Here is a 27814-nt window from a genome sequence, read left to right as displayed (position 1 = left end):
CATGGGACACGTACAGAAACATCACCAGATGTTCTTCGGCCCTGAGCAAGGTGTAAATCCCTAATCTGGGAATTTAAGGCATCTTTCTACATCCCAACTAGCACAGCAACCTCTTTTTCCACTCCCGAGCCTGATTATCTGACGCAAGAATATGTAGGTAGCACAACAGAGAGCTCTTATTTCTAGCACGTGTCCTACCCTCACAGAGAAGGCTGCTCAAGAAAGACAAGGGCTGTATTAAAAGGAATTTTGAATAAAGCTTCAAGACAAGAGCCTTGATCAAACCCCACACGTCACACGTGGAAGGAGACGAACTGAGAAACCCCCACCAGGCTGAAGCAGAGACTTCAGACAGCGGGTTAGGAAGCGTCTGAGAGGGAGGGGATGAACTGACACGGCAGCATCAGCATCTTCCCCAGGCAGGTGGGAGCAGCTTGTCCCAGAGACGATGTCTTTTAATCTGCAGCTAACAGCCCTGCTCCACAAATTAGCATGCATGAGACCAGAGGAGCGTTTAGTATTCAGAAAGCATCGAGCTGATCCAAACCCATTTGCTGCTGCTGCAGCAGCTGCCAGAGGTGACAACGACGAGCTGAGCTGCCAGGCCAGCGATCAAGTGCTTCTTCCTTCCTGGAGGGCACCTGAGAGGACAAAGTGAGGAGGAGCGTGTTGAGGCATCTCCCAATGGTTCCAGACCCATCTCACGAGCGGCAGATGGACCCGTGTGTGTCCCAAGCCCAGGATCCTGTGGCTGAGGATCCCTGAGGCAACACCAGCTTTTCTTTGCAAGATCCAGCTGTGCACAGAGCACAGACCGCACGCTCCCAGGGAAGGAGCTGGGCTTGGCTCACATGAAGGGACTGGGATATAACACCTGTAAACTCCATCCTTATCTCTCAAAAACCCCCCTGATTTTATCTCCAAGCTGCTTGCCCACACAACTCCTGCTCCCCACCCATAAGATCCCACAACTCCCCCACATGTTGAAGGTCAAACATCACTTGTTGCAATAAATATTTATTTGGGCACTGGAAATAGAAACTATTTTTATAAGCCAGAGGACAGAAATAGCACATCTTCAGTCTCAAGTCATAGAAAGCTCTGCCCATTAAAAAGGCACCCGGGATCAAACCTGACATCAGAAGAGAGCTGGCCGGACTCCAGCCTCAGCTACACGGGGATTTTAAGCTCTGTAGGGAAATAAAACCATTTCTTAGGAGAGCTCAGCGCCCTCCAGCCCACCAGGAAGGAAAAATAACAGAGATGTTTATCAAAGTGTCCTTTTCCCTCACCCCACGTTCCCCAGACTGTCCAAGACTGATTTCAGGTCAGAAGTGTCTGTGTTAAGTGTTAGATCCCAGTATTCCCAAAGCAGCAGCGTCAGGGCAGTCTGAGTGCAGCGTGTCAGGCCAAAGGATGTTAACTCTCTTCCTTAGCGCTCAGCTTGTTCCGCCGCTCCATCTTCTTCCGCAGTTTCCTCTTCAGCTGCAGCTCCTTTCTCTTCTGCAGCGTCTGCTGGACCTTCTCCCGGCACTGCTTGTTTTTCTTCTTGATCTTGGCCAGCTCTGCCTTCCTTTTCGCTTCCAGATCTGGATCCTGGAATGGCAAGGACATGAGTGACACACCTAGGGACAGTGCCAGCCCCTTTGCCTTTCCTACACTTTTAAATATCACCACCCTGAAAGACAGGGAGGAACTGTCACTCCTTTTCCACATCAGACCAGCTACTGATCAAAGTAGTTTACACAGCAGCAACTCTCACCTTCCCTTCAAGGATCAGTTGCTTCCGCTTATTTATTTCTTTCTTCTCATCAAAATCTGTTCCCTCCAGTTCCTGTCAAAGCAAAAATATAGCAGGGCCATCAGTAACCGAGCGCTGAGTCGGACACAGAGAAAAGCTGCGTGGCTCCTCAGGGCCAGCAGCGTGCACGCATTTGGTAACCTGCAGACCTTCCCCCCAAAGCACCACTCTCAATGCTCACCAGCAGAAAAATGCTGCAAAATATGTGCAATAATCAAGCAAACCTGGGGAAGATAACTAAAACGACCCTCCCCACACCCATCCAAGTGCTTCCACTAGAAACAGGAACAAAAACCCGTATTTCTGTGCTCAAGAGCAAAGCTGCGTATCCAGAGCTGCACGTTAGACGGCAGCGGATCTCCTGGTTGCACCCAGCACGTCTCCCGTCCTCCGCACGCCGGGGCTTCGCGTTTGCACACGTACGATTTCACACTGCCGCCTGGTGACGTTCACTTGGGTGACGATGTCCAGCACACGCTGCTCCTCCATGGAGAACTCCTGCAGCTTCAGCTCTAAACCAGGCGAGACATTTACAGACCACGGTTGGTGACAAAATCCAGGGGGAAAATTCTCAGCTCATTAGAAAAATAATAGTTCCACCAATAATCAGTGAAATTGCTGCATGTGCTACAATCACTCTCACTTCTTCAACCTACAAAGGATTAAATCCTTCCCTCTGCCTACAATTCCCCAACCTGTGCAAAGCAACCTGTTCTCTTTATCCACATCAGCAAGGAAGGAAGGAGGGCACTGGCTGCTTCAATAGAAAGGTTATAGAGAAAGTTCAACGCAGTTTCTACTTGATATGAAGCAGCAGGAAGACAAACACGCGCCCGGCACGCTCAGGAGCGGAATCAAAGCCGACAGAGATTCGAGGGCTCCTGCTCTTTCCCAAGCTTTAGCCACACAGGGAAACCATTTTTAGCGATGAAATCAGGGCTGCAGGCGCCACAAGCACAAAGGAGCACGCACAATCTCACATTTTAGCAGCGTTAACGGTGCTCTTACTGATTTCCTCCTCAATAGCGTGGACGAGGTGGATGTCGTACTGTGTCACCAGTGTAATGGCCATTCCTTTCCGACCTGGGTGAGGAAAACATGGTGATATCAGAATCTTGACAAGCAGAGGGAGATGAAACCTAATCTGTGCCAAATTCCACCCATCCCTGAGCCAGCCTGGCACGTTACACTGACACAGTGCTCAGAGGGGTCTTTATTTGCTCTGAAAATTCAGTTAATGGGTCAGGGCGAGCCAAAGCTGCAATCCTAAGGCAGGATTCTGAGCCAGTGATAGGAGCAGATCTCGTGCTGCGCTGCAGCTGCTGTAACATCTCCTCGCACCCCTTCCCAGCGCCAGGATCTCAGTTTTGGCCAACAAACCACAGGCGGTTTTCCCCGCTCACCCGCACGGGCTGTCCGGCCAACCCGGTGAATGTAGATTTTTGGCAGGCCGGGAGTGTTGTGATTGATGACAACTTGTACCGCGGGAATGTCCAAACCTCTGGAATGCAGGGGAAGAAAAGGGAAGTTGAGAAACAAGGTTTTAATATTTACAGTTTAAGTTCCTGTCCTCTGCTTTCTCCAAAAGCCCCATGTTCTCGTGAATAAAGTCTTCATTGGCTTGGGCTGATTCTAGGACAAACTCCTCGTGCAACTCTCCAACAGCCACAAAAAGCAATGTCACCCGTTCCCTCCTACACCCAGAGAACATGCTGAGCCTCACGGAAATCGTTCTCCTGCTAAAACACACCCACTGCAGCAAAAGCAGCCAGGATCAGAGCTCCAGCCCACGGGAGCGGGCTCCAAACCACGGCTCAGATGTTCTACAAGGGAATGAACAAGCCTGGCCTACCCAAGGCGGGGAATTTAAATCTCTTGCTAAGCCCAGTCTAATCTCCACAGTGGTTCTGATGCTTAAAAAGCGGCTTAAAGACCTTTAGCAACACAGATGATGCTTTTCCCTTACCTGGCAGCAACATCGGTGGCAATGAGGATCTTAAAGATGCTGGACTTGAACTTGGCTAAAGCTGCAAAGCGTTGTCGCTGTAAAGAGCAAAGTCTGTGTGAGGGACGTTGCGACCGGAGGAGCTGGAGGACTCGGGGACAGCTCAGATCCGTCCTGCACCCACCTGCTTCATCATGGAATGCAGAGCGACGGAGGGAAAGTTGTATCTCCTCAGCATCATGTTCAACACCTGGCAGTCCCTGCAAGGGAAAAAATATTTAAAAAAATGAAATATAACAAGAAAATGTAAAGCCGATGGATCAGGACAGAGCTGGGGTTCCTCAGGCCGCTCTCACACCACAATTAGTTACCGCCTAACAGAGCTGGGGAGAGAAATCTGCTCAACCTTTGGCATACGACATCTCTGGGTGGCCCCTCAGCCCCAGATTGCTGAGAGGAAAAGGTTTTTTCTCTACCAAATTTCAAAATAGGCTAACAAAGCAAATACCAACCTGGCCTAACACCCAATCAAGTGGGAATTGAAGACCTCCACTAGAAATGTAAAGGCGCACGTGCGTTAAGAGGGATCAGGAGGAACAAGGCCACTCACTTGCAGGTTTTAGTGAAGATAATGATGGACCAGTCTTCGTGCTCGTCCTGGAAGGTCTGGATTAAATGGACGAGGTACGCGTCCTTGATGGCTTCGGGGACAAGCAAGTAGCGCTGGTCCAGCTCATCCACCGTCCGCACCCTGTCGGGAGGGGAAGAAAAGCACCAAGACACATCAGTTTGGGAAGGGAATATGGAAGAAAAGGGAGATAACAAGGAGAAAATGGGATTTCTGACCCGCTCGGCAGCGGGGGGAGACTCACTCGGACGCGGCCTCCCAGAAGAAGGGTCTGTTGGCCGTCAGGGTCTTCAGCTCGTTCAGCGTGTCTGTTAACGTGGCGCTGAACAGCAGCGTCTGTCTGCGCGGCGGAACGGCGTCCAGGATCACCTCCAGGTCCGCGGTGAAGTCAGCGCAGCCCTGCTCCAACAGCCGGTCAGCCTCGTCCAGAACCTGCGCACGGCGGAAACACTGCGCTCAGCTGCGCCCAAAAAGCTAAAACTCTTCAAAGTATATACTTTAAAAAAATCTGGAAAACTGCCTTACCAAGAACCGGAGCTTTTTAAGGCTGAAGGTGTTGGAACTGCGGAGGTGATCGGCCAGCCTGCCGGGCGTAGCGATGACAACGTGGGGTTTGCGGGAGAGCTCCAGCGCCTGCGCCACCATGTCTGCGCCAAAAACATGGGCAAGTTACCAGCAACTGGACACGGACCCCAAAAATGGCTGGTCAGGGAGGCTGGAAAACGCCGCTCTCCTTATTCCCCCCAGCCCTGGGTGCTGGGCAACAGCTCCTCCGTGCGATGGAGGTTCCCCCTGTGCTGGGAAACTCCCCCAGCCCCCCGGGCCGGGCTCCAGTTCCCCCCGGGCCGGGCTCCGGTTCCCGCACTGCACTCACCCAGGCCGCCCACCACCACGCAGTCCTTCAGCCCCAGCGGCTTCCCCAGGACGCGGAACTGCTCTGCGATCTGGTACGCCAGCTCCCTGCGGGGAGGACGGGGCTGAACCGGGCCCGGCCGCCAACGGCGGGGCCTCCCGGGCCCGAGGAGCCCGGAGCGGGGCCGCCCGGTACCTGGTGGGGGTCAGCACGAGGCAGAAGATGCCGTAGGGATCCTCGGACAGCACCTGCAGCACCGGCAGCACGAACGCCGCCGTCTTCCCGCTGCCCGTCTTGGCGCAGCCCAGGCAGTCGCGACCTGCGGGGGGCGCGGGCAGAAGGACCGTGAGCGGCCGGTAACGGCGGGACCGGGACGGGGAGCGGGACGGGGAGCGGGCGCGCTCACCCTGCAGCACGGGCGGGATGCAGGCGGCCTGCACGGGCGTGGGCCGGCTCAGCCCCACCTGCCGCGCCTGCTCCGCCAGCCACGGCGCCAGCCCCAGCGCCCGGAACTCCGCCATCACCGCACCGGCCGCTTCCCCCACGTGGCGCTCCCGGTAGCGCGTCGGCGGGCGCACCCTCCTCTTTCATTGGCTGCTTGCTACTAGCCCCGCCCAGCCAGTCTTATTTTCAGCATCTTCTTCCGGCGCTTTGGTGACGTTTAAACCTCCTCGCACACCCATTGGCTGGCGCCGGGGGTTTCCATGGAGACTGCGGCTCCCAGCAGCACCCGCCGCTCAGCTGCTTCCGGAGACGTGTCCGAGGCGGGGAGATGGCGGCCGGAGCGGGCTCCGCCGGGCAGGGCGGCGACGCCGACGAGCTGTTCGACGTGAAGAACAGCTTCTACATCGGGGCCTACCAGGCCGCCATCAACGAGGCGCAGCGGGTCAAGGTGAGGGCGGCTCGGAGGGGGCCGGGGCCTCTCCCCGGGGCCTGCGGCTCTCGGGCGCCTCAGCGGCTGAAGCAGCCAGTCTGGGGCTCCCCGGGCGCCTTTTGTCCCTGCCCGCCTCGTCCCGGGCGGTTTTCGGTGCTATAACGGCCCTGGTCTAACAGGGGGACGCTGGGGAGGGAGGTGGGGGGGATCCTGTGGGCCCGGGAACCGGGGGTCGTTTCTTTGGGGCGTCTCGTGTGTGGGTCCAGGTCGTTGTGGGGCCGGGTCGGTGCGGGGTTGGGTGGTTGTTGTGGGGCCGGGTCGGTGCGGGTTGGGTGGTCGCTGCGGGGCCGGGTCGGTGCGGGTTGGGTGGTCGCTGCGGGGCCGGGTCGGTGCGGGTTGGGTGGTCGTTGCGGGGCCGGGTCGGTGCGGGTTGGGTGGTCGCTGCGGGGCCGGGTCGGTGCGGGGTTGGGTGGTCGTTGTTGGGCTGGGTCGGTGCGGGGTTGGGTGGTCGTTGCGGGGCCGGGTCGGTACCTGGTTGGGTTATGACCGTGCGGGTCCCTGAGAGCAGTTCTTGTTTCCTGCCATCCCTTCAGCCCTCCAGCCCGGAGAAGGAGGTGGAGAGGGATGTTTTCTTGTTCCGAGCCTACATCGCCCAGGTGAGGTGAACGTGAGCGCGGGGCGGAGCTGCGGTGGTTGGGGGTCAGAGTTCAGTGTGGCACAGTTGGGTTAAAATTCCTCCTTCAGTGCTGGAACACGATATATTCCCTGACAGCCACACAATTGTGAACGCAGCGTGTTTGTGTAGGGTCAGGATGACTTGCTGAGGCCTTTTTGAGAGGTGCTTTTTTATCTTTAAAATGGTGTATGGGGAAACTGTACACGTATGGAGACCTTCTCATGCTCTGCAACTGCCTGAAAGGAGCTTGGAGCCAGGGCGGTCGGGCTCTGCTCCCCAGGAACAAGCACCAGGAGCAGAGGAAACGGCCTCAAGTTGCGCCAGGGGAGGTTGAGGTTGGATCTGGGAACAATTTCTTCCCCAAAGGGCTGTGGGGCATTGAACAGGCTGCCCAGGGCAGTGCTGGAGTCACCATCCCTGGAGGGCTAGACAGACGGACATGAGGTTCTCAGGACATGGGGCAGGGACAGGGCTGGGGGAACAGTTTGACTCAATGGATTTGAGAGTCTTTTCCAACCAAAGTGATTCTATGAAATAGTCCTCAGTTATGAAGTTTGGCTGTGTGTTTGGAGCACAGTGGAAGATGTAAAGTTGCTGTTGTTGTGAAAAAAGGTTTTAGAAAGTAAGCAACTGTTTTCTGGCTTCTTAAAATGGTTAAATTCTAGATTCTTTTTCTTTGCCTTCAATAGAGAAAATACGGTGTTGTCCTGGATGAGATTAAGGCCAACGCCTGTCCTGAGCTCCAGGCAGTGAGGATGTTTGCAGAATATCTTTCAAATGAGAATCAAAGGTATGTTTGACAATAAGTTGGAACTCAAGCCCTGTCTAATGGGCAATATTTTTCCTTGTGGAAAGTCTCTTGCAGAAGTGTGGTCTCTATTGTGATTTTGTGTAGCTTTGCAGTGAATCACCTGTGGGGTCAGGATCTTTTTTTATTACTTGGTAATGAAACGCACCCAAATTCTCACCCTTACTCTACATAGGGATGCAATCGTTGCCGATTTGGACAAGAAAATGGCAAAAAGTGTTGATATAGCCAATACGACGTTCTTGCTGATGGCTGCTTCCATCTATTTCCATGACCAAAATCCTGACGCGGCTCTGCGTGCTCTGCACCAAGGGGAAAGCTTGGAATGGTGAGTGTATTGGGGTGCTGGCAAAGCCTCTCTTGTGTAAGGAGAGAATGACTGAGCTCTGCCTTGTCTCTAAAAAGCCTCAAAACCATTGAGTAGCTGCTCTGCGTTTTGTCTCCCTTCGAAGTAGGAAGTGATTTGCTGCTCATCCTACAATATGGAGTTTATTGCTCCATTGTGAAACTTAAGAACCTGATTTATCGATTTCAGAATTGCTGAAACAAGCATTATTTTAATTCAGCGAGGGAGCACTTGGGAGCTGGGAAGAACCTTCCCTGTTTTGCCGCCTGCATCTCCGGGTTCTGGCAGGAACGCCTCCCACTGAGCTGCAGCTGTGAAAATCCCTTTGCTCTCATTCTTTGCAGCATGGCCATGATGATACAGATTCTGCTGAAGCTCGACAGGCTCGATCTGGCTCGGTGAGTCGTGTCCCTTTGCTTGGGCCTTGATCAGAGTTTTCCTCATCCAGCCTCCCCAGGGCACAGCATTTTAACACCGAAGAACTTGTGTGTGGGTATGGGTGCGCTGCAAAATGTTGTTATTCTTTTAAGCTGCAAAAGCTGTTGAGATAATAGAGCTGGATACAGTTAGGGATGGACATTTAGGTCTAATCTTGCTTGTAGCAGGATGTGGTTTGAATCTCTAGTCCTGGCTTTCTGCCTTCCCACAGGGAGATCTTCCACAGGTGCTTTCAGTAGAACATTAAAAGGTGTTTGTGTCACGTTACCACCTTGCTGTGGCTGTTGTGCTGCGGCGATGGAGGAGCTGAGAGGCAACTACAACCTTTTGTTTCTGTCTTAAAGAAGTGCAGAAAATTCCTTTTTTTTCCCTGTTGTGACTCCTGGTTTTGCTTCCCCAGCAAGGAACTCAAGAAGATGCAGGAGCAGGATGAGGACGCGACTCTTACTCAGCTGGCGACTGCCTGGGTGAACCTGGCTGTGGTGAGTATCTCAGATGGAGATCCCTCACCCACAACATCTGAGGAACACCGCTCCTCATCGCTCCATCCACATTGTGCTTTCCAAAAAAACATGCAGGTTGTTGGGTTTTTGGTTTTTTGGCTTTTCTTTTTCCCCTTCCTTCAAGTATACAGAAAACACCAGGATCTGGCTGCACAACCTACCTGGCTGTGATTGTTGGCCTTTCATATGTGCTCCTCAGCCTTCAGCTCACACACAGAAGGGCTAAACCACGCTTAAATAATTCACAAACCATTGTAATGTAAAACAGAAAACTGCAGTGTTACTAGCATCCAGACTGTCTCTAAGTCGATTTGTAAATCAGGCAAAACCAAACAGTTTTGCAGCCCAGTTAATCAGGTGGTTGAAAATAAGTGGTCTAATCAAATTCAGTGGAGTCCAAGGTTATGTGCAATCATCTCTTACACTATTAATATTCTTTTTTCAGTGTTCACTTGGTTTTGTGATGAAATCTCTCATGTGTAGCCCTTGCCTTACAATAGCGTGTGGCTGGATTTTCCCTAAGATCTCCGTTTCCACTAAGGATCCCACCTCTGCTTGTTGGAAACCGCTGCATGTAGAACCTTTCTGGAGCTGGAACATTTTGAAAGGCCAGGAGCTTATACCTGGGTTTAATTTAAAAATCTCATTTCATAATCCTTTATTACATCAAACATCTGAAGTGGTTCTTTTGAAGTTTGTTTTGTTTTCTGAATGAAAACCTGAATCTTTTGATCATTTAAGTGGTTCTTAATATTTTTGCATTTCTTTCATCTACAGCCTGAGGGTGATCTGTTGCGGTACAGAAGATCACACGTGTGCCAGCAGCTGTTAGCGTTGGTTCTTACACATTCTCTACCTGCGCTTTATAACCCTAGAAGTGAACTTTGTGCTGAGTCCTCCAACCCTGGCACGAACGTACGGGCTTCTTTGCCATCCGTGGTCAACCTGTGGGTGTTTGTCTCCTCCAGGGCGGTGAGAAGTTACAAGATGCCTATTACATCTTCCAAGAGATGGCAGACAAGTGCTCCTCCACCCTCCTCCTGCTCAACGGCCAGGCCGCCTGCTACATGGCACAGGGCAAGTGGGACGACGCGGAGGGAGTGCTGCAGGAGGCCTTGGACAAGGTGCTTGCTGGTGTTTCTAGGCAGATATTTGCTCTCCTGGGGATATAGAGTAAAACAGCAAGGACTTTCAGTGGTAAACTTGGTGAAAATACCGCTGTATTGATGTATATCGCTAAGGGTGGTCGCTGTCAGACCCGCTTTGTCTTCTACTTTGCCTTTTCTGGTGAAGTGAGCTCCGAGTTTGGGCAGAACTCGGCTGTTGGGACACCGGCTGGGGCAGAGGGAGGTCAGGTAGCTGACATGTTTGTTCTTGTTTTCAGGACAGCAGCCACCCTGAGACCCTCATCAACTTTGTTGTCCTGTCGCAGCACTTGGGCAAACCACCAGAGGTGAGGCTGCTTCCTTTGCACTCGTGTCCTTGTCTGTTCCCAGTTAAAACCAGTAAGACTTGTGCATTCCCTGCACTTAAAAATCAGACCTTAAATAGCGGGTTCGATAAAACAATCAAGATGCTGAGAAAATGCTCTTCACTTGCTGCCAACAAATACATTGGAGTGTGGTGTTTTAAACTCTTGGCTTCTCTTCACATTATCTCAATATTTATCTCTCTCATCCCATCAGGTTACAAATCGCTATTTGTCACAGTTGAAAGATGCGCATAAAAATCATCCGTTCATAAAGGAGTATCAAGCAAAGGTATTAATTACTTTCTCATATAAAACTGAATGTATTATTTCTCATACCAGTGTCTGATGGGGTGAGTGGATTCTTTACCGATAAAGGTTACTGCAGTTCGGAGGGGTCAGGTCCGTGTTTGCTCTGTCACATCACTTGCTGGCAGGTTTTCTAGCCTTGTGAGCAACGTTGGGTGTTAAACAAAGGAATGATGTGCCTGAACCTGGTAACATCTCAAAAGAATAGCTCTGAGATACGGGTTCTTAATCTGAGCCAGAAGTTTGTTACTATCATTATACTCAAATAGGGGAAACATCCTTTTGGAAGAGAGAATTTGGGGATAAGGAAAGGATAAAGGTAACAGTGCAAGAAAAATGGAACAAATTGGAAAAAAAATTGAGAACTGATAGAGATGATCTTGCTTCTTAGTCCTTTTGCTTTACTGAGCTGTGATTATTAGTGTTCAGATTTTATTAGATTTTCAGTCAAGTTGAAGGTTTGTTCATTTTGTTTCTGATTTGCAGGAGAATGACTTTGAGCGGCTCGCCATGCAGTACGCGCCCAGCGCCTGAGGGGAGCGGAGCCTCGGCCCTGCTCTCGGAACCGCAGCAACCGGGGCTGATGCTCAAAGCCTCTCTGGTAACAGGGAAAGACACCCATTGCAAGTCGGTCTGGCTTAACTTGCTGTGGCAGGGTTTTGGGGGCCAGGAAGCCCATGCTGCACCTGTATATAACACATAGCTACTTGATTTTTGGTATCTGAAAAGCCTGTGTTCTGGCTTACCTGGGTCCTGAACTCTGTTTAAAATACAGTGTGAATCCAGAGAATACCACACTGTACCTTAAACATTCCTAATAAAGCCTTTTCTGGATCTGCGTGGCCCTTAATTTCTGGAATTCAAGTGATTCCACTCTGGGAATGAGCTCTGTCATCTGTACCGAGGGTGTACTTGTGTGGAGGTTAATTTTAAGCATCTCTGTTCGGTGCATGGATGAATCCTGAGTTACGGATCTTTTTTTCAGTGTGACTGAGGCTCCTCCATTAACTCCAGCATCCTCTGGAAGAAGCACACACAGCGTAGGGGTTACTGCTGGTGAGAGGGAAAGGCTTCCCCGAAATAAAAATAATCCGATTGTAATAAGCTCAGCCTTAAGTTGATAAAATGCAGCAGCCTGTGTCCTGGAGCCAGGAAAGCTTTAGGTCTTTGCTTGACAAAGTACATCCTGCCGTGCGTGTGGAAGTGCGTTTGTCACCAGTTCCTCTGAAACTGGTGGTTGTTGAACCCGTTGTGTCGTGGAACGTAATAACGTGATCCAACACCACGTGATGACGCTTTTCTGTAGCATTTCAGGCCGCGGGACGCGTGGAGCGATGGTGCTGCATCAGAGATGGCAAAGAGCAGATGTCCAAATGGAACCCTCAGCTTCGACCTCCCAGACTCAAATATTTGAATTATTTTGGGGTTGTGTTTGGGGAGGGGGAGATGAGGGGTTTATACTGCACTGTAAGTGTCTCGAACTGGCGTTTCCCTTGTGCCCCCTCGGCCGCTGTTGCTCTCAAAGGGCTCATTGTCTCGTTCCTTGGCTTGTTTAGCGAGCAGCTCTTTTCAATGAGGGGTTATTCATGGTCCAGTGTGGAATGAATGTGGCCTTTGTGGAGCTGTCTGAGGGAGCCCTGAAAGGGGCTTGTGTGCGCGGGGCAGCCGTTCCCCACTTGATGGGCCATGATAAATTGACTTAAAAAATATAAACAATAAAAGCAAGTGGCATAGCAGGAGCCAGCGCTGTCAGTGTGGGAATAGGGGAACACGTTGTTCAGGCCTCGGGGAGGAGTGAGTTTGTGTTTTCTCGTTGCTGCACCAGACTAATGAGACTAATGAGAGAGGTTCCAGAGAACTCGAAGGCTGTGGTCAAAGGGATGACTTTAAATGACATAAAACTCATTTATAGTCTTTTCCTTTCCCTATCAAGCTGGTTCCAGTTGCAGTTCCGTGAGTGCCTGTGATGATGATGATTATTCTCAATCTCTAGTAGTAAGATCCCATGGCTGCAATTAAGTGAGAGTTTGGGTGCATTAGGACACAGCTGAACTCAATTTGCTCCTCCATGGCTGAAACCAAACACCCCCGTGCTGCTCCAGCGCCTTTGGGCTGAGGTTCCCGTTGTTCCTTACAGTGAGACAACGTAAATATTGGCATTTTAGGGGAATCTTCATCTTGAACTCATGCTTCTCCTAGCGAGCTCAGTGCCTGGCTGGCTGTGTGCAACTCTGGATGTATCTCTCTTAATTTTAAGCATACACATAATGAGATTTGTTTCATGAATCAGCAATGAGCTGCCTGCCTTGTGGAGAGGCGTCCAGCCAAGCTCCTGATCAGGGCTGATTTTGGAGCGTGCCTCTGTGTTCTGCAGGTGCATCTCGTTATTCCAGAGCCGCCTTCGCTGCAACAGGTGATGAAGTTCAGCTCTTTGAGCAGGGTGGAAACACCTGGTTGCTTCCATCAAAAAGCTTTGTGAGGAAGGGACAGTTCTGCTCCTGGGAGGCTTTTGCTGAGCGGTATGGGAAAAAAGATCTGGAGAAACGTTTCTCTTTGCATATCAAATGAAAAAAATATGAAAGGGTGAGTTAGAACTGGAGGGGCTGTGGGTGCCTTCCGAAGGGTGGCCCTTGGCGGGACGGCGCTTTTCCACTGTTACGTGCTCAGTTGTCATCTCTTGATCCTGAAATATTAGTATTCGCTTCTTGACTCCAGCCGGTTGTCACGGCGCATCCTTCAAGAGAGCAGCCGCTGTGGTCGTTGCTTTGGTTTGCGATTTTGTTTTGTTTGTTTTGGGGGGGGTGGCTGGTTTGTTTGTTGATCTTGTTGTTGTTTGGTTGGGTTTTTTGGGGGGTGTTTCGTGCGTGTTTGCAAGAAATAGCAACATAATTTAATTCACCGACTGTCCGTGCTGATTAACGGGCACCTAATGAGCTGCTGCTCAGCTCCATGCTGATTAACCAGCACCTAATGACCCGCCGCTCCGGGGGCGGGGGGGGAAGTGGCTTCTCCCGCCCTCAGTTCAGCCGGGGGGGGGCGGCTCTCGAGCCCCGGTACCGGTGGGGAGGGGAGTCCCGGCCCCGTCCCGCCCCTCGCGGAGCCTGCGCGGAGCCGGCGGGGCCATGGGCGGGCGGTGAGCGGCGGGAGCGGCCATGCCGGTGCCCGAGCCCATGCCCGGCTACGGGCAGCTGCTCCGGCGGGGCTACGGCAGCCTGGCCGGGGCCGTGCGGGGCTGCGGGGACTGCGGCTGGGAGCTGGCCCGCCGGAGCTGGGCCGAGAACGCGCACCTGGGCTGGGCCGAGCTGCTGCTGTGCGGGCTCTGCGCCCTGGGCTGGACCGCGCTGCGCAGAACCGCCGCACGATGGGTGTTTCGGGTCAGTGCGGGACCCCCGCGGGGGAACGGGGCCCCGGGGACCGGCGGGATGGGGACACCGGGGACCGGCTGGATGCGGGATGGAGGCGGCGGGATGCGGGATGGGGACACCGGGGACCGGCGGGATGCGGGATGGGGACACCGGGGACCGGCGGGATGCGGGATGGGGACACCGGGGACCGGCGGGATGCGGGATGGGGACACCGGAGGCGGGCGGCCATGCGGGATGGAGGCGGCGGGATGCGGCGCCCGTTGCACCGGAGGGATTATTTCTCCGCTATCCGTGCCCGCATCCCAGGGGCTGGTTGTGCAGAAAAAGACGTTCGGCTTCCCCCAGAGCTTCGTGCTGGGGGGGACATGGCAGGAGAGACCCCCCCTTTCCACAGGGCTTCGTGCTGGGGGGTGCGGCATGAGAGAGCCCCCTTCCCTCGGGGCTGCATGTTTTTTGGAGGATATGGCAATGAGAAAGCCCCCCCTTCCCCTGGAGCTGCATCCCGGAGCATCGCGCTGCACCAGCGCGCTCTCCCCCACCCCACCATGTTCCCTTAGCTGCGTCCTGAAAACGCTTGGGGGTTATTTCTTGCATGGGGGGAGGAGAAGGAGCCGCGTTTCTGCTTCTCATCTGTGGTTTGCATGAAAACCGTCCGTCGCCGGTGCGGCGGTGGAGAGGACGCGTGGGGACGGCTGCGCGCTGCAGTGCTGGGCTGACCTCCCGCGCGCAGGGATGCGGGGCTGCGAGCAGCCCACCCGCGCAGCCGTCGCCCCTCCTCGTTCATACGGGACTTGGTAAGGGACACGATGAGCCGGCTGTCCCCGAGAGCGAAGATCGGCTCTGTTTTATTTCTGGCTGTGAAAAGCGTGTGGAATGAGATGAGACCTCCCCTCTCTTTCCGATGGCTCGGTCCCAGCTGGGGCGATTTCTTCCACGCCGCTTTTCTAGCGAGACGCTGTGCACTTTGCGTTCACCCGGCCTCGAAAGGCAGAAGTGACAGAGATGCAGTATTTTGGCTCAGGGGATAGTCCTCGTCTCTCGGGGGCGCAGAGATGATCCTTTTCTCATTAACATGGTGGCACGAGGCCTCAAGAGCCTTTAAAGCGGCTCTTCCTTCGCTTATCTGGTAATGCAAGGATCCAGTTTAAGTCCTCTGAAGCTGCTAAAGTGGCATATAGGCAAGGTAACGCGCTGGCTTTTTACGTAGGACTGAATTTCTTCTTGTGACCTGCACCTGTCTCCTGTGGGTACCAACGGGCAGCGTCCAGCGCCTGGGAACGCTGGGACTGGGCTCTAGGTCTGTCCTAACAAATCAGCCGTAATTTGCGCTCTGGTTTCCCCTGGTGTAAGGGTCGTTTTTACAGAGCGAGCGGTGATCGGAGCGTGAAACCAGCTCGTCGTGCCGCCCAGCCCGCTCGGGGCTGTCGGAGGATGCTCGGCGGCTGGTGCGAGCGCCGGGGTGTCGCTGCCGCGGAGAAATGGGTCACGCTTGTAACTGCAGAAGAGCGAGGGGGGTTGATCGGAGCCGGGTCCTGTGGCCGCATCTGCATGTGTTGTAGTGATGAGATGCTGAGGGAAATTGTGACAGCATCAGTTTTCTCCCAGCAGATAAGTGGAAGGGTAGCAGAGGGAGACAACTCTCTATTTTTAAATAATCTGAAGCTTTTCTCTGTTTGATTTTTTTTTTTTTTTTTTTTAAATTTCTTTTTTCTGTTTCTCTCTGCTGGACTTGCTCTTGGGAAGCTGGAGGTCGTGCTTTCCTCTAAAACCTCTGGCAGTACTTAGGAAATGGGTTTGTATTGTGTGGCCTCTGTACGGGCGGCACTGGAGCAGATCATTCAGCAGCAGGGAAAGGTTTCATCGCATTGGGGGAGCAAAGCCAGGGAGAGAAAGGACACTTGGTTATCCTTGTGGGTCTCTTCCGACTCAGGTCATTGTACGATTCCTGTTTAACACTGGGAGGAAACGTCTCCCATGCTCAGGACTTCACTTCCCATGCAGACTCAAAGAGCATCCTTCCTCATTTTGAATCTTTCCACGTTCCCTGCAACAACTGAAACACAATTATAAAAATGAATCCACTCGGGTCCGGAGAGCGCTGCCTTCCTGCGTGTTGGCTGTGAATAATAAATCTTGCTGCTGGCACTGGGATTCTCTGCGTCTGAAGAGGAAGCGACTCTTACCACGAGACCTTGAAGCGGCACCGTAGCAATGGCCGTGACGGCTCCTCCGAGAGCCGCGGGTGCTGGAGCCACACGCCTCGTCCCGTGCTCTCTGCATGTCCCCGTTGGCATCATCGGATTGAGAGAGCAGGAGCGGGAGGCTCCTCGTCCTCTTCTAGAACCACAGCAGCATTTATCCTGCAGCATCTTTGCCACGAAAGGTCTCGCAGTTGGGTTGGGGAAGCGGTAAAGGTCGTGCCTGTGCCGGGAAGGGCCGGGTTAGGGTTTGAAAGTGCGGATTTTCACCCGTTACAACGGCCAGGCCGGTGCCTGTGCCTTAGATGTGGTTTTCCCATCATCCTTGGAGCAAAGAAACTTTTAGCCCGTTGCCTCTTCTTTACAGAATCCTCACTTGGCGCGAATACAGAAAGGAGTTGTTTTGGTGTAGGAAAGATCTCAGTTTGCTGAGCAAATGTGGATTGGGTAGGGAACGACCCCAAAGTCAGCACGCTGGGGTGACAGCGCTGCCCTTGGGCCCACAGCCCCCAGGAGACTCATTTATTGATGTTCAGAGAACAGCGACATTTTACTGGGTCTTTCCTTCTGCGGGCTCGGTGGCACGTCCCTGATGTGCCGAGGGGTGGCAGCTGGCCCAGGAGTGACATCCCGGCTGGGTACGGGAGGGACGTGGTCCCTCGGGGTGCAAAGACCCCGTCACAGCGCTGGGAAGGCGCTGGCACGGCGCAGCGGGCGGTAGCTGTCGGCTGTGGGCAGGTTTTGACGCGGAGCTCTGCTGGCTCATCCTTATCATCTGCGTTGGGTAAAAGCTGATGCAGAGCTGCCAGCTCCGCGGGCCGAGGATGCGCCGTGCCAGCCATTCCTTTGTGCTCCTCTGGGGAACTCGGCGTGCCCAGAAACCAGATGTGACGTGGCTGGGATTTGGCTGGGCCCGCATCTCCAGGCTTGGGAGGGGATGGAGGAGATGGGGACACGCCGGGGGACACAATTCCTCTGTAAAAAGCCGCAATCCGTAACTGGAAGGACTCGTGTCCTGCTGCTTTAGCCAGTTGTAGATCGAAGGGGACCAGCTGCTTTCCTCTAGTGCTGGAGGCTGTAAAAAGGGAGCGAGCGTGTGTTTGCTTTTTTGCTAGGAGTATTTTATTTGACACCTCAGCAGAGCTGTGGGCAGCGACAGTTTCCATTTGGTTTCTCTTTGCAGCTCTAAGCGCTCTCACCCATCGCTTCGCTCCTTCCCCCGCCCGGCGATGCTGCGGGGGAGCAGTCACGGCCCTCCCAGCGCGTAATTCTACACATGAATCAGAAGATGCCTACGGAGGTTTGCGTGGGGGTGGTGAGGAGGAGGAGGAGGAAGAGCCGCTCGCCCTTTAAATGAAGCCTGGTTACATCACTTGCCAAGAGCCTTGGGCTCTTTCAGCCAGAGCCAGATCCGCTGCTCCCGTCACCCGTAGCAACAGGCATCTCTGTGCCGTTGCCATGGGAACGGCGGGGTAGCAGGAGGACATCCCCCACCTTGTGCATCTCCCGCCCCTGGGGCGAGGGCAGATATGCTCTCCTTGGCTCGTCCTTCCCGTGGAGCAGCCCACGCTCTGGTGGGGCCTCCCCGGGACACTCATTTGTTCCCCCAGCCCCTGTGCGGGTCAGGGCTCTGGGAGATGCTGGTTCCCTCCCAGTTCTTCCCAGTGTCTGCTCCAGAGCCGGCTCCCCTTGCAGGGTCCAGCCTGAGATGTTGTTTAGGAGAGGAGGAGGGTTTCCCCAGGGCTTAAAACCTCCTGCAGTGGTGGCCACCAGCAGCTGGAGCGGAGGAGCCCGTCCTTTTGGAAGCTTTGCTTTTGCTCCAGACCGGGAGCTGCTGCCGTGGACCATCCATCAGACGATTTGCTGCACTGCTGCCATTCCTGCAGAGGCTCCGAGTGTCCATAAACCACGGGTTTTTCTCAGTAGAACGTGCCAGCCCTGCGGGTGATGCTCCTTGTCATCAGCTCTGCCTGCCGGGGGTAGAAATGTGTGTCTTTCCCCCTTTGAAGGGAGCTGAGGCGCAGAGGAGCAGCAAAGCGACTTGGCTGGCGATGGGCAGCAAAGCTGCAGCCGGGATTTGCGGCTGAGCTCAGCAGCCTCAGTCCAGCCTGGCTGAGGAGGGCAGGGGCGAGCCGTCCCGTATCTGAGCTGCTGCTCCGCTCTATGGAGACGCAAATAATTCATGCTTTCTGGGCTCGGGACTTTCTGTCTCTGCATTATTTATTCACCCTTCAAGCTTCTTCCTCTCTTTCCTGCCGCGGCTCCTGTTGGAAGGGGCCTTGGCAGCCGCGGGTTCCTGCCCTCGCGGGCACGGCCGTGCTGCGAATGCGAGAAGTGTCGGCGAGGCCGGGGCTGCAGGGGGGACGGACAACTTGGCAAGAGCTTCGTGGGGCTGGCGCTCCCAGTTCTGGGAAATTCAGAGCTTCGAACAAAACACTTTTAGGCCGGGACAATGCTTGGAGTGGAATCCTTTGAAAAATCTGATGTGGAGAGGGGTTAGAGCCAGAGCAGCCGCTGCCTGGGGACAGCTGGGACCTTAATATAGCTTTGAGCATCCAGGAGCTGCAGAAAGTGCTGAGCTGGGGCAGGGTTCGGTTACTTTGCAGGCATTTTGTTTATTATGCGCTTGACTGCTCCCCTGCAGCTGCGGCTGAGCTGATGTGGCTCTGTCACCGGTGATGAGAAGCAGAGATGGTGCCTGGGGTTGCTGGGGAGGGATCAGTCCCTGCCCGGGGCGCGGCGGAGCTCAGGGCGCGCTCAGCGTCGCTCGCAGGGCGAGAACAAGGGGAGCACCGGCTGCCCCGCTTCACTCCTGGAGTGAAATTTACTCCTGGGAAGATGAGGCTGTTTAATGCTGGGATTTTGCTTCTAGTGTGATTTCCAAGTTCTCTGCAATGCTCCAGGCTCTCTGCAACTGCCCAAAAGGAGCTTGGAGCTGGGGGGTTTGGGCTCTGCTCCCAAGTAACCAGCAGTAAGAGGAAATGGCCTCAAGTTGCACCAGGGGAGGTTGAGGTTGGATCTGGGAACAATTTCTTCCCCAAAGGGCTGTGGGGCATTGAACAGGCTGCCCAGGGCAGTGCTGGAGTCACCATCCCTGGAGGGCTGGACAGACGGACATGAGGTTCTCAGGACATGGGGCAGGGACAGGGGTGGGTTATGGTTGGACTCCATGATCCTGAGGGTCTTTTCCAGCCAATATGATCCTGTGATTCGAAGCTGTGGCCCGGCACTCTCGCTATTGCAGAGCACGATTGGGAGCGCCGGGCGGTTCTCAGCATCCTCGCGAACGTGGGGAGCTCAGTGTGAGAAAGTTTCGTTCTGGTTAGCGCGAGCAACCCGCAGCGCTGCTCGTGCTCCCTCCCCTCGCTTCGCCCGTATTTGTGGTGGCTTTGCCTCCTCTTTTGGAGTCCTGGCGGGTGAGAAGGGGTGTTGCAAACCACAGGGAGGGGAAAACCAGCAGCGTTTTGATGCTGCTCAGCTAGAAAAGCTGCAGGGAAGGGGGGTGAGCATGGGTAGGTGCGAAAGAGCAAGAGAACCCAGTGCCAGAGCCTTCGCTGACATGTCACCTGCAAATCTGCCCCTCTCCAGTTGCCCACACAGGGGAGGCTGTGCCGTGCGGGTTGGGGAACAGCAGCTGCCGTGGGTTTAGGACTCTGCACAGGCTTTGCTTTCTCAGTTTTCTGGGAGCTGGCAGCACCACGAGCAGGATAATGTCATTACGGCTTCCTCTGCTGGGTTTCCTTGTGCAGATAGGGCTCTATTTTTATTCTGTTAGTTATCGACCGTGCTCTGCACAAGGCGGCTGTGGGCAGCCCCGCGCCGGGAGCCGGGGGATGGAGCGGTGCCCGGAGCGTGGGATGCGCTGCCTTCTCGGTGCCCTAAAGGCCAGAAAATGGGGTTTGTGACCCCAGCTCTGCCGTATCTGGTGGCGCACGCTGTGCTCGCGTCTCTCGGCGGTTCTGCGTGCTCTGCCCTGGCTTCCCCAGCTCTTTTTGCCCCGTGTGATGATATTTTCCCCTTCTCCTCGCAGCCCTTTGCAGAGTGGTGCAACCTGCAGCCGAAAGATGCTGCCAAGATGCCCGAGAGTGCCTGGAAGCTGCTTTTCTACACGTTATCCTGGTCGTATGGCATCTACCTGCTCTTCTTCACCGACTACCCCTTCTTCTATGACCCACCGTCTGTCTTTTACGGTACAGTAAGAACCGGGGAGAAGTGGGTAGTGGATTAGGATGTCTGGGTTGAACAAGGGAATGGGAGTTGGGGTGAGGGAAAGAGAAGACTGAACCTCTAAATTGCCTTTTTTTATGGTGCTGTGGGTACCAAAGGGCATGGTCGCTGTTCATTTTGTTACAGAGAGAGTTGCCCAGTGGCTATTGCAGACTGGGCAGGCTGGGATGTGTCAGAGGAGAGTGGGATTGAGTAATTAATGCTGGAGAGAAGTCAATCAAGGCATGTCCCTGAGATTTAGGAGAGGGTCTAATGCCCAAGGCAGAGTTTGGGAGCCGGGATACCCAGGATTCTTTCCCATCCCTGAGGATGTGCTGGGGCAGCTCTGGCTGCTCTTTGCGCTCCCGTCTCTGCTGCTGGAGCTCTGGGTTCACCTGGTGCCTTTGTCCCTCCCCAGACTGGAAGAAGGGCATGGATGTCCCCACGGACATCGCCATCGCCTACCTGTTGCAGTGCAGCTTCTACGGACACTCCATCTACGCCACCGCCTACATGGACACGTGGCGCAAGGACTCGGTCGTCATGCTCCTGCACCACGTGGTCACGCTGACCCTCATCGCCTTCTCGTACGCGTTCAGGTGAGGCCGCGGGCTGCGACGCTGTCCCTCCGCAACCCCCTGGGGCGGTTCTGGGCCGCGACACAGCGAAAGCTGCAGCAATTCTGTGCTCGTGTGCGTCCTGTGGGCGCGTAGCGGGGCTTTAATGGGGGTGCGTGGATCCTCCTCTGCCTCCCAGTGATCCCAGTGCTCAGGAGCCATCGCCTGGTGCCAGCCCCGCTTGTCTGGGTTATTCAGGGGGTCTGTCTGCTCCCGGCGGGATGGGCCGTGGGTGCTGGAGGCCAAAATGAACCCGCTGCCCCACGCGTCTCCCTCCCCGCTGCCCTTTCCCGCAGGTACCACAACGTGGGCATCCTCGTGCTGTTCCTGCACGACGTCAACGACATTCAGCTGGAGTTCACCAAGCTCAACGTCTACTTCAAGCACCGCGGGGGAGTCTATCACCGCCTCAACGACATCATCTCCAACATCGGCTGCGTCACCTTCAGCGTCAGCTGGTGAGTTTGTCCGTCTGTCCAGCCCTGATCCCGCTTCCAAGCCTCCCTGCCAGCTTTTGCAACCCCCCCAGTGCCCCAGGGTACGTTTGTCTGCATGGGAACCAGCCCTTTATTCAAAGCACTGTTTGGGAAGAGGTTCCCGCAGAGCTGGCCCCATGCTGGGTTTGGAATCCCTCTGTAGTCACTTCGCCGTCTGTCACCACCAAAGTGCCTGTGAAATCTGGCTTGCAGCGTGACAAATGACCCCAGGGGAGGAGGAGCTGCTTCCATTTTCCCACTCGCTGAGCTTTAGCAGTTCAGAAGCGCTTTTCTGCAAGGAGCAGAGGGACGTGGGGCTGTCCCAGATTCCAGCTTTGCTTTTTCCTCCTGGGGCAAGGCAGGAGAAAAAGAAGACGAAGAATAGAGATGGGTAACTCGCAGGTTGTCGCTCCTCCTTTGTCCCTTGGTCTCCTCTGCACAGGGTGCTCTGAAAAGCAGGGGGGGGAAACAAGAGCCCTCAGTTTGAGGGATGGGAGAGCAAGAAGGTTTTTAGTGATCAAATAGGGATGCACAGGACTTAGAAAACCTTCCAGCTGTGTCCCCTGCTGTGCCCCGTCCAGCTGAGAGGATCTGCAGCGCAGACCTGCGTCTCTCCCCTGAGAAAGCCCTTTCTTTGCCAAGCCTTTCTGCTCACAGAAGCTGCATTCTCCCTCCAGCAGCGGCGTGTGTGCAGTCCCGCCTAGAGCCGGGCTTTTACACCCGAGCCAGATGCGAGAGCCGGGTCTGGGGGTGGGAGGGCTGCCCGGAGCAGGAGGTTGCCCTGGGGGATCCCCGGGGGGCTGTTCAACCCACCCTGCTCCCTCTGCCCCGGCAGGTTCTGGTTCCGTCTCTACTGGTTCCCCCTCAAGGTGCTCTACGCCACTTGCTACTCCAGCCTCCAGTCGGTCCCTAATATCCCCTTCTACTTCTTCTTCAATGCTCTGCTCCTTGTCCTCACTCTGATGAACATCTACTGGTTTCTGGTGAGTAGGGGGAGCTCGGCAACCCCTACGCTTGACTTCTCCCTCCTCTGCTGCCCTGGGATGGAGGGATAGGGGTGGCTTGGAGGGGAGGAGGGAAACCCCTGTCAGTGCCCGGGGGGTTTCTCTGTGCTGGAATTCAGAATGTCTCACACCCTGGGGACCAGGGGGGTGATAACAGCAGCGGGGACAGGCTGGCACTTGACATGGGTGTAAATGTTCTGGCATCCCCTGAGGAAGGGTGGGGGTGACAAGGGTGGATGTGTCTCAACCTGGGCAGAGCTGGGTGGTGTCTGAGTTCATCATCCAGTGGGGATTAAATCAGTTGATGGCAGCTACAGGAGTGCTGCAGGTCAGCAAGATCTGGGTGTCCCGCCGGGATCTGCTCTGCCCTTCTGGGGGTGCAGGACAGTGCAGAAAGGTCCCACTTGGCAACTGGGAGCGAGCGGGTTGGGTGGAACAGCTCAAGGCTTTGGGGTTTGTGGCTGACGGCGTCTCTCCCCCCGCAGTACATCGTCCTGTTCGTGGCCAAGGTGCTGATGGGGCAGATGAAAGAGGTGAACGACGTGCGCGAGTACGACGTGGAGGTCAGCAGGAAAACCGCCACGGCCAAGAAGAAAGAGGCTGGACTGCAGCTGCCCAGCACTCTGAAAGAAGGGTACGTGTGGGGGTGACACGTGTACAGCACCGCGGGCTGGGGGACAGGGGCTGGTGACCCCAGGGCTCTGGAGTCGCTGCCGAAGGCTCTCCAGAAAACAGGAGAGCGGGATCGCTCGGCACAGAGTGTAGAACATCGCTGTGAGTCTCAGGAGGATACAGAGACCAAAGCTCACTGTGCGCTGTGCTCTGTTTCGCAGGCTGCACCTGAAGAATGGACTTATCAAAGACAAGCGGTTATAAGGGACGCGCAGCCGCCGCAGCCTGGCTGGACCTGGGGACTGACCCGGGACCCTGCGCTCAAACCCAGCGAACAAACGGCACACGGAGAAAGAAATTCACCCCCAACACCCCCGCACCCCCACACGGCACTGGGGGAGATGCCACTGACAGGATCAGGCCCCTGCCGGGGTTCGCCTGGGACCTGGTGCTTTTTCTGTAGCCGGTCTGTGCTGGGTCGGCTGGGAGGCTTTGCTGGTCCAGGTAGGATCTGGAGCTGGCTTTAGGTCCCTCTGTCGCTCCATCCTTCAGCTCTTCTCGGTCCCTTTGTGATTTCTCCCGTCATTATTGTTGGACCCTCCACCGACCCTTCCTCAGCATCAGTGGAGGTTCCCGTCCTCCGACGCAGCATCAAACTGGGGAGGGAAACGTTCTCTCACCATCGGAACCGATGGAATCCCGGGCCCGGGGCTGCGGCGGTGACACGGAGCACCCCGAGCCCTCTCGGAACGGGGCTGCCACACGCCTGGGGACACAGCGCACTTCCCATTGCAGCTCTGCCTGGAAACCCAGCCCTGGAGCGTTATTCCAGCCTCCTGTCCTGCCAGAGGATGGCCAGGAGATGCAATTTGCTTAAAAAGCCTATTTAAGTCATCTAGTTGCTTCAAAATCCAGTCCCAGTCCCGCAGGCTCCGCTGCTGAGGGACCTCGAGGCTCTTGCCCCAGCCGTGGCTGCTTGTCCAAGTAAATAACAACTAGTTTGTGCTCCCCGGGCTGGTTTTCCAGGCGGCGCCAGCCGGGCCGGGTCACCGAGGCCGGGCCGGGTGTCTCTGCGGGGAGTCCCTGTGCATTTTCCAGTGTCCCAGACCAAGGCCGTCCCGTCGCTGTCCCCTCTCAGGACTGGGACCCTCTGCTCCCGAGTCCCCCCTGGGGAGCGGAGCTTCTGCCCAGCCGGGAGCCAGGCAGCACAGGGGATCTAGGGATTCATTCCAGGCATCAGAGGCTGGTTAATTGTTGGATTTTTGTATTGTTTTGTTTTTCGTTTTATTTTCGTGTCTGTCGCACTGACTCATCTCCAGGCTCGTTGTGTCAGCCACAGGCAAGTTGCCTCGCTGAACAGAACACAAAATGTGACTTGGGCTGATGGAAACTGGAGCCGCGGCAGGATCCGTCACCTGGGCAGGTTCAGAGGGGGCATCCTGGTGCTTTAGTTCCTCGGCTTTTGAGTGGGAGTTGCAAGAACCACTATCGCAGGCGTCTTTCTGCTCGGCCGGGGCAGCGATGGTGCGGAGTTTGGTGGCAGCGGTATGGAGTCCATGTGGGTAAACTCGGTTTTACGGCCCCAGCCTGCCCAGGGCTTCCCGTTGGGCTGTGTGTGTGATGTGGCTGTGCTGCCGCGCTTTGGCCGTGGTCATGCTGGTGGCTTCTCGTGTCCCGTGGGCAGGACGGCGTGTGCGGCCGGGAGCTGAACCAGGGTCTGAGGGCTCGCTGAGCTGGGTTTTGATGAGCTTGGGAGAGAGATGTTGGACGCTGTGATTGGAAAAGGAAGAAAAATAAGTGATTTGGAGGAGGGACCCTGCTCTGGGTGGGATGTCCACAGCAGGCGGGAGCAGCGCTTGACCGGCTGGCGTCTTTGTGTCGGGGAGATCATCTCATGTCCTTCCAGCCACCAAGGACTTTGTTGGACCTGGATGATGCGGAGATGCGGGAAGGAGCAGCTGCCTCAAAGGGTTAACAGGTCCTGGAGGGACCTTCACACCCTCTGCCCAATCCTGGGAATCCCTGTGTGCTAATTGAGCACTAACCAGATCAAAGGCTCCAATCAGGCAATCAACACCCCCCTGGCCCCGTGTCTTAGTCCCCAGCCCAGGCTGCTCTTTGTCTGGGGCAGGAGAGCAGAGGATGCGGCTGCTCCCCGGCTTTAGAGCCGGGCTGGCCTGGGCTCTCCTGAGCGCCGTTCTGGGGATGCAGTTGAGCCTGCAGGAAAGTTTACTGTTAAAATCCTTGGGTTTAAGTGCCAAGCCCAGCCCGAAAAGCCCCATTCCTGTGCCCTCGGTGCTCTGGCGGATCTTCCAGAAGAGAAAAACGCTGCCTGCTCCAAACAAAGACCCGGCGGATGCTTGTAGGGTGGAGGAGTTTAATGTCCCTGGGAACATCATCCGTGTCTTCGCTGACCAAGGTACAGGAAGGCGGTGGTTTGGTCCTGTCTTTTGGAAGCCCCTCTGCTCTCTGGGCTGGGAGACTGGGCTGCAGTTCTTCCTTTTCTGGCTCTGGGGTGCAGGCAGGACGGGCTGGGGGCAGCAGCCAGAACCGCTGTCCAGATCGCGGCTGCCTAAACTCTGGTCCCTCTGCATGTTGTCGATGACATTTTACAGTTCAGAAACGAGTCGGTGATCGATGCAGCGGGGGAGGGGGTGGAGCTGTGGCCGGGTCTGTCCTGGAGTCGCCCAAAGCAGTTGGGAGATGCTGGTTTGAGCCCTTGGGCTCGCGGCGGCGGCTCCTCCGTCCCTTGGGCGCAGCTCCGGGTGGGACGGGATGACGCCCGTGTGGCCGTGTCCCCCCCATGCTGTTTGTCCCCTCGCCTCTGGCCGCCCACGCGGCACATCTGGCTGCCTCTGGCCTCTCTGAGCCGTTCTCAGTTACGTGGGAGCTGTTTGGTCGGTGTCCTCTCCACCCGGAAACACCAGAGCTCGCTCCTCTCATCATTCCAGGTTTCCAATGGAAACCTAGAGCTGGATTCAACCGGCAGCTGCCAAGCTCTGAAAATTCGCTGCTGTTTGCCCTCCTTTCCCCTCCACCCCAACGGCCAGCACCCCCAACACCCCCACACTGGGGGGAGATATTTGCAACTGGGGGAAAAATAACTTGCCAGGTTGTTGAGTAGAGGAGCTGCTGGAGCCCAGGCTGCTGCTGGTGCCTCTCTGAAGGCTGCGCCGTCAGGCCGATAGATCTTCCTGCATCGTTGTCACCTCCATCTAACAACCGTGGGCATCCTCGGCTCTGTCAGTCCCATCTTCCTCTTGCTGTGCAGCCAAGAGCTGAAGCTGGAGACCTGAGAAGCTGATCCTGCTCAGCACAACAGGCTCCCACCACCTCTATTTCTCCTTCTTTGCCAGGCCAGTTCATCCACAGCGCGCAGCCCCCGCGGCTGCTGTGTCTGCAGAAGCGTCTGTACTTCAACCTCTCGGTGCTGGAGGAGGACGAGATCTTGACGATGGCTCAGCTGGAGGTCAAATTCAGCCACAACTCGTACCACGGCTCCAGCCAGCGGCAGGTGTTCGAGCTGCGGCTCTACCGCAGCTCCCCGCTGGCTCTCCGGGGGGTGCCCTCCCCGGAGCGCGGCCGGCAGCTCCTGCTGGGACAGTCCTTCGCCCAGCTGCACCAGTCGCTTCTCTTCAACCTGACCGGGGTGGCGAAGGAGTGGAGAACGCACAGCAGGAATCTGGGCTTGGTCCTGGAGATCTCGGTGAGCGGCGCAGACGCCGCGTCGGCCCCGACGGGCGAGGGGCTGCAGAACGTCTGCGCCGGCGTGGACTCCTTCCTGGCCGCGTCTCTGCTGGTGGTGACCCTGAACCCGCAGCAGTGCGGGGCTGCGCGGAGCAGGAGGAGCGCTCAGCGCCCCCCCGTCACGCCGAGCAACCTCTGCAAACCCCGGCGGCTCTACATCAGCTTCAGCGACGTGGGCTGGGAGAACTGGATCATCGCCCCGCAGGGCTACATGGCCAACTACTGCCTGGGCGAGTGTCCCTTCCCGCTGACGGCCGAGCTCAACAGCACCAACCACGCCATCCTGCAGACCATGGTGCACTCGCTGGACCCCGAGGGGACGCCCCAGCCCTGCTGCGTCCCCGTCAGGCTCTCCCCCATCTCCATCCTCTACTACGACAACAACGACAACGTGGTGCTGCGGCACTACGAGGACATGGTGGTGGACGAGTGTGGCTGCAGGTAGCGGAGCTGCGGGGGTTGCGTGCGCTGGGGGGTTGATGGAATAAATGTGAGTGTGTTAAATCCCCTCTGTGCTGGTGTTCGGGAGGTTCTCGGGGATGCGGTGTTGGAGCTGCCCCTGTGCAGGTGAGGGCAGGAAGCCATGGTTATTGGAGCTGTCATTTCGCGGTGGCTGCGTGCGCGGCGCTGCAGGTGTCCTGGTCTGGGATTATGATCAAGCCTGATGCTGGTTTTCCGTCCTGTTCTCCTCGGGGAGGGGGGCAGCAGGTTGTGAATCCCAGCCCCCGGGTGCTGCCCCCGAGAGCAGCGGCAGGGCTTGTGCTGCCTGGCTTTGTTTTGGATGCAGGTTTCGCGGTGCAAAAATAATGGATTTTGGGTATGGTGACCCGCTGCTGGTGGGTCCCGGGCACAGCGTCCTGCTGCGGGAGGTGACACGGCGGCTCCCGTCCGGCTGCGGGAAGAGCTGCAGCTGCGGCTCCGTGTGACTTTGTCCCTTCTC

The 27814-nt window shown here is 55.8% G+C and overlaps 4 protein-coding genes across 4 annotated transcripts; 3 read left to right on the top strand and 1 right to left on the bottom strand.

Moving 5' to 3' along the window:
• Positions 1–1001: 1001 nt before the first annotated feature.
• On the bottom strand, positions 1002–5849 carry DDX49 (DEAD-box helicase 49). Its single transcript, XM_082071956.1, has 13 exons — positions 5634–5849; positions 5423–5546; positions 5249–5334; positions 4900–5021; positions 4619–4806; positions 4357–4497; positions 3931–4006; positions 3768–3844; positions 3205–3302; positions 2810–2884; positions 2225–2313; positions 1763–1834; positions 1002–1596 (listed from the first exon to the last, which is right to left on the bottom strand). Exons 1-13 carry the CDS (start codon positions 5746–5748, stop codon positions 1420–1422), a joined length of 1440 nt encoding a protein of 479 aa, XP_081928082.1. The 5' UTR covers positions 5749–5849; the 3' UTR covers positions 1002–1419.
• A 110-nt stretch (positions 5850–5959) lies between these two features.
• COPE (COPI coat complex subunit epsilon) lies at positions 5960–11483 on the top strand. Its single transcript, XM_082071957.1, has 10 exons — positions 5960–6119; positions 6695–6757; positions 7467–7567; positions 7761–7913; positions 8276–8329; positions 8770–8851; positions 9841–9996; positions 10257–10325; positions 10558–10632; positions 11136–11483. Exons 1-10 carry the CDS (start codon positions 6000–6002, stop codon positions 11181–11183), a joined length of 921 nt encoding a protein of 306 aa, XP_081928083.1. The 5' UTR covers positions 5960–5999; the 3' UTR covers positions 11184–11483.
• A 2318-nt stretch (positions 11484–13801) lies between these two features.
• CERS1 (ceramide synthase 1) lies at positions 13802–24369 on the top strand (the record flags this gene model as incomplete). The annotated part of the gene is made up of 7 exons (XM_082072157.1): positions 13802–14023; positions 20243–20402; positions 20837–21017; positions 21332–21493; positions 22347–22494; positions 23001–23149; positions 23349–24369. The coding sequence occupies 7 exons, from the start codon at positions 13802–13804 to the stop codon at positions 23389–23391; spliced, it is 1065 nt and encodes a 354-aa protein (XP_081928283.1). The 3' UTR covers positions 23392–24369.
• A 166-nt stretch (positions 24370–24535) lies between these two features.
• GDF1 (growth differentiation factor 1) lies at positions 24536–27540 on the top strand. Its single transcript, XM_082072022.1, has 2 exons — positions 24536–25546; positions 26484–27540. The coding sequence occupies exons 1-2, from the start codon at positions 25270–25272 to the stop codon at positions 27317–27319; spliced, it is 1113 nt and encodes a 370-aa protein (XP_081928148.1). The 5' UTR covers positions 24536–25269; the 3' UTR covers positions 27320–27540.
• Positions 27541–27814: the final 274 nt, after the last annotated feature.

The sequence above is a fragment of the Streptopelia decaocto genome, assembly GCF_964273445.1.
Source record: "Streptopelia decaocto genome assembly, chromosome: 24".
NCBI lineage: Eukaryota > Metazoa > Chordata > Aves > Columbiformes > Columbidae > Streptopelia > Streptopelia decaocto.
This window is presented reverse-complemented; position numbering and strand designations above follow the sequence as displayed.

Coding starts and splice junctions, on each gene's coding strand:
- DDX49 (XM_082071956.1), bottom strand. CDS start 5,748: ATGGCGGAGTTCCGGGCGCTGGGGCTGGCGCCGTGGCTGGCGGAGCAG. Junction 4,007..4,356: donor ATCTTCACTAAAACCTGCAA/GTGAGTGGCCTT, acceptor TTTCCCTTGCAG/GGACTGCCAGGTGTTGAACA. Junction 2,314..2,809: donor CGCTATTGAGGAGGAAATCA/GTAAGAGCACCG, acceptor CGCCTGGTTTAG/AGCTGAAGCTGCAGGAGTTC.
- COPE (XM_082071957.1), top strand. CDS start 6,000: ATGGCGGCCGGAGCGGGCTCCGCCGGGCAGGGCGGCGACGCCGACGAG. Junction 8,330..8,769: donor GACAGGCTCGATCTGGCTCG/GTGAGTCGTGTC, acceptor TTGCTTCCCCAG/CAAGGAACTCAAGAAGATGC. Junction 9,997..10,256: donor TGCAGGAGGCCTTGGACAAG/GTGCTTGCTGGT, acceptor TCTTGTTTTCAG/GACAGCAGCCACCCTGAGAC.
- GDF1 (XM_082072022.1), top strand. CDS start 25,270: ATGCGGCTGCTCCCCGGCTTTAGAGCCGGGCTGGCCTGGGCTCTCCTG. Junction 25,547..26,483: donor CCGTGTCTTCGCTGACCAAG/GTACAGGAAGGC, acceptor CTTCTTTGCCAG/GCCAGTTCATCCACAGCGCG.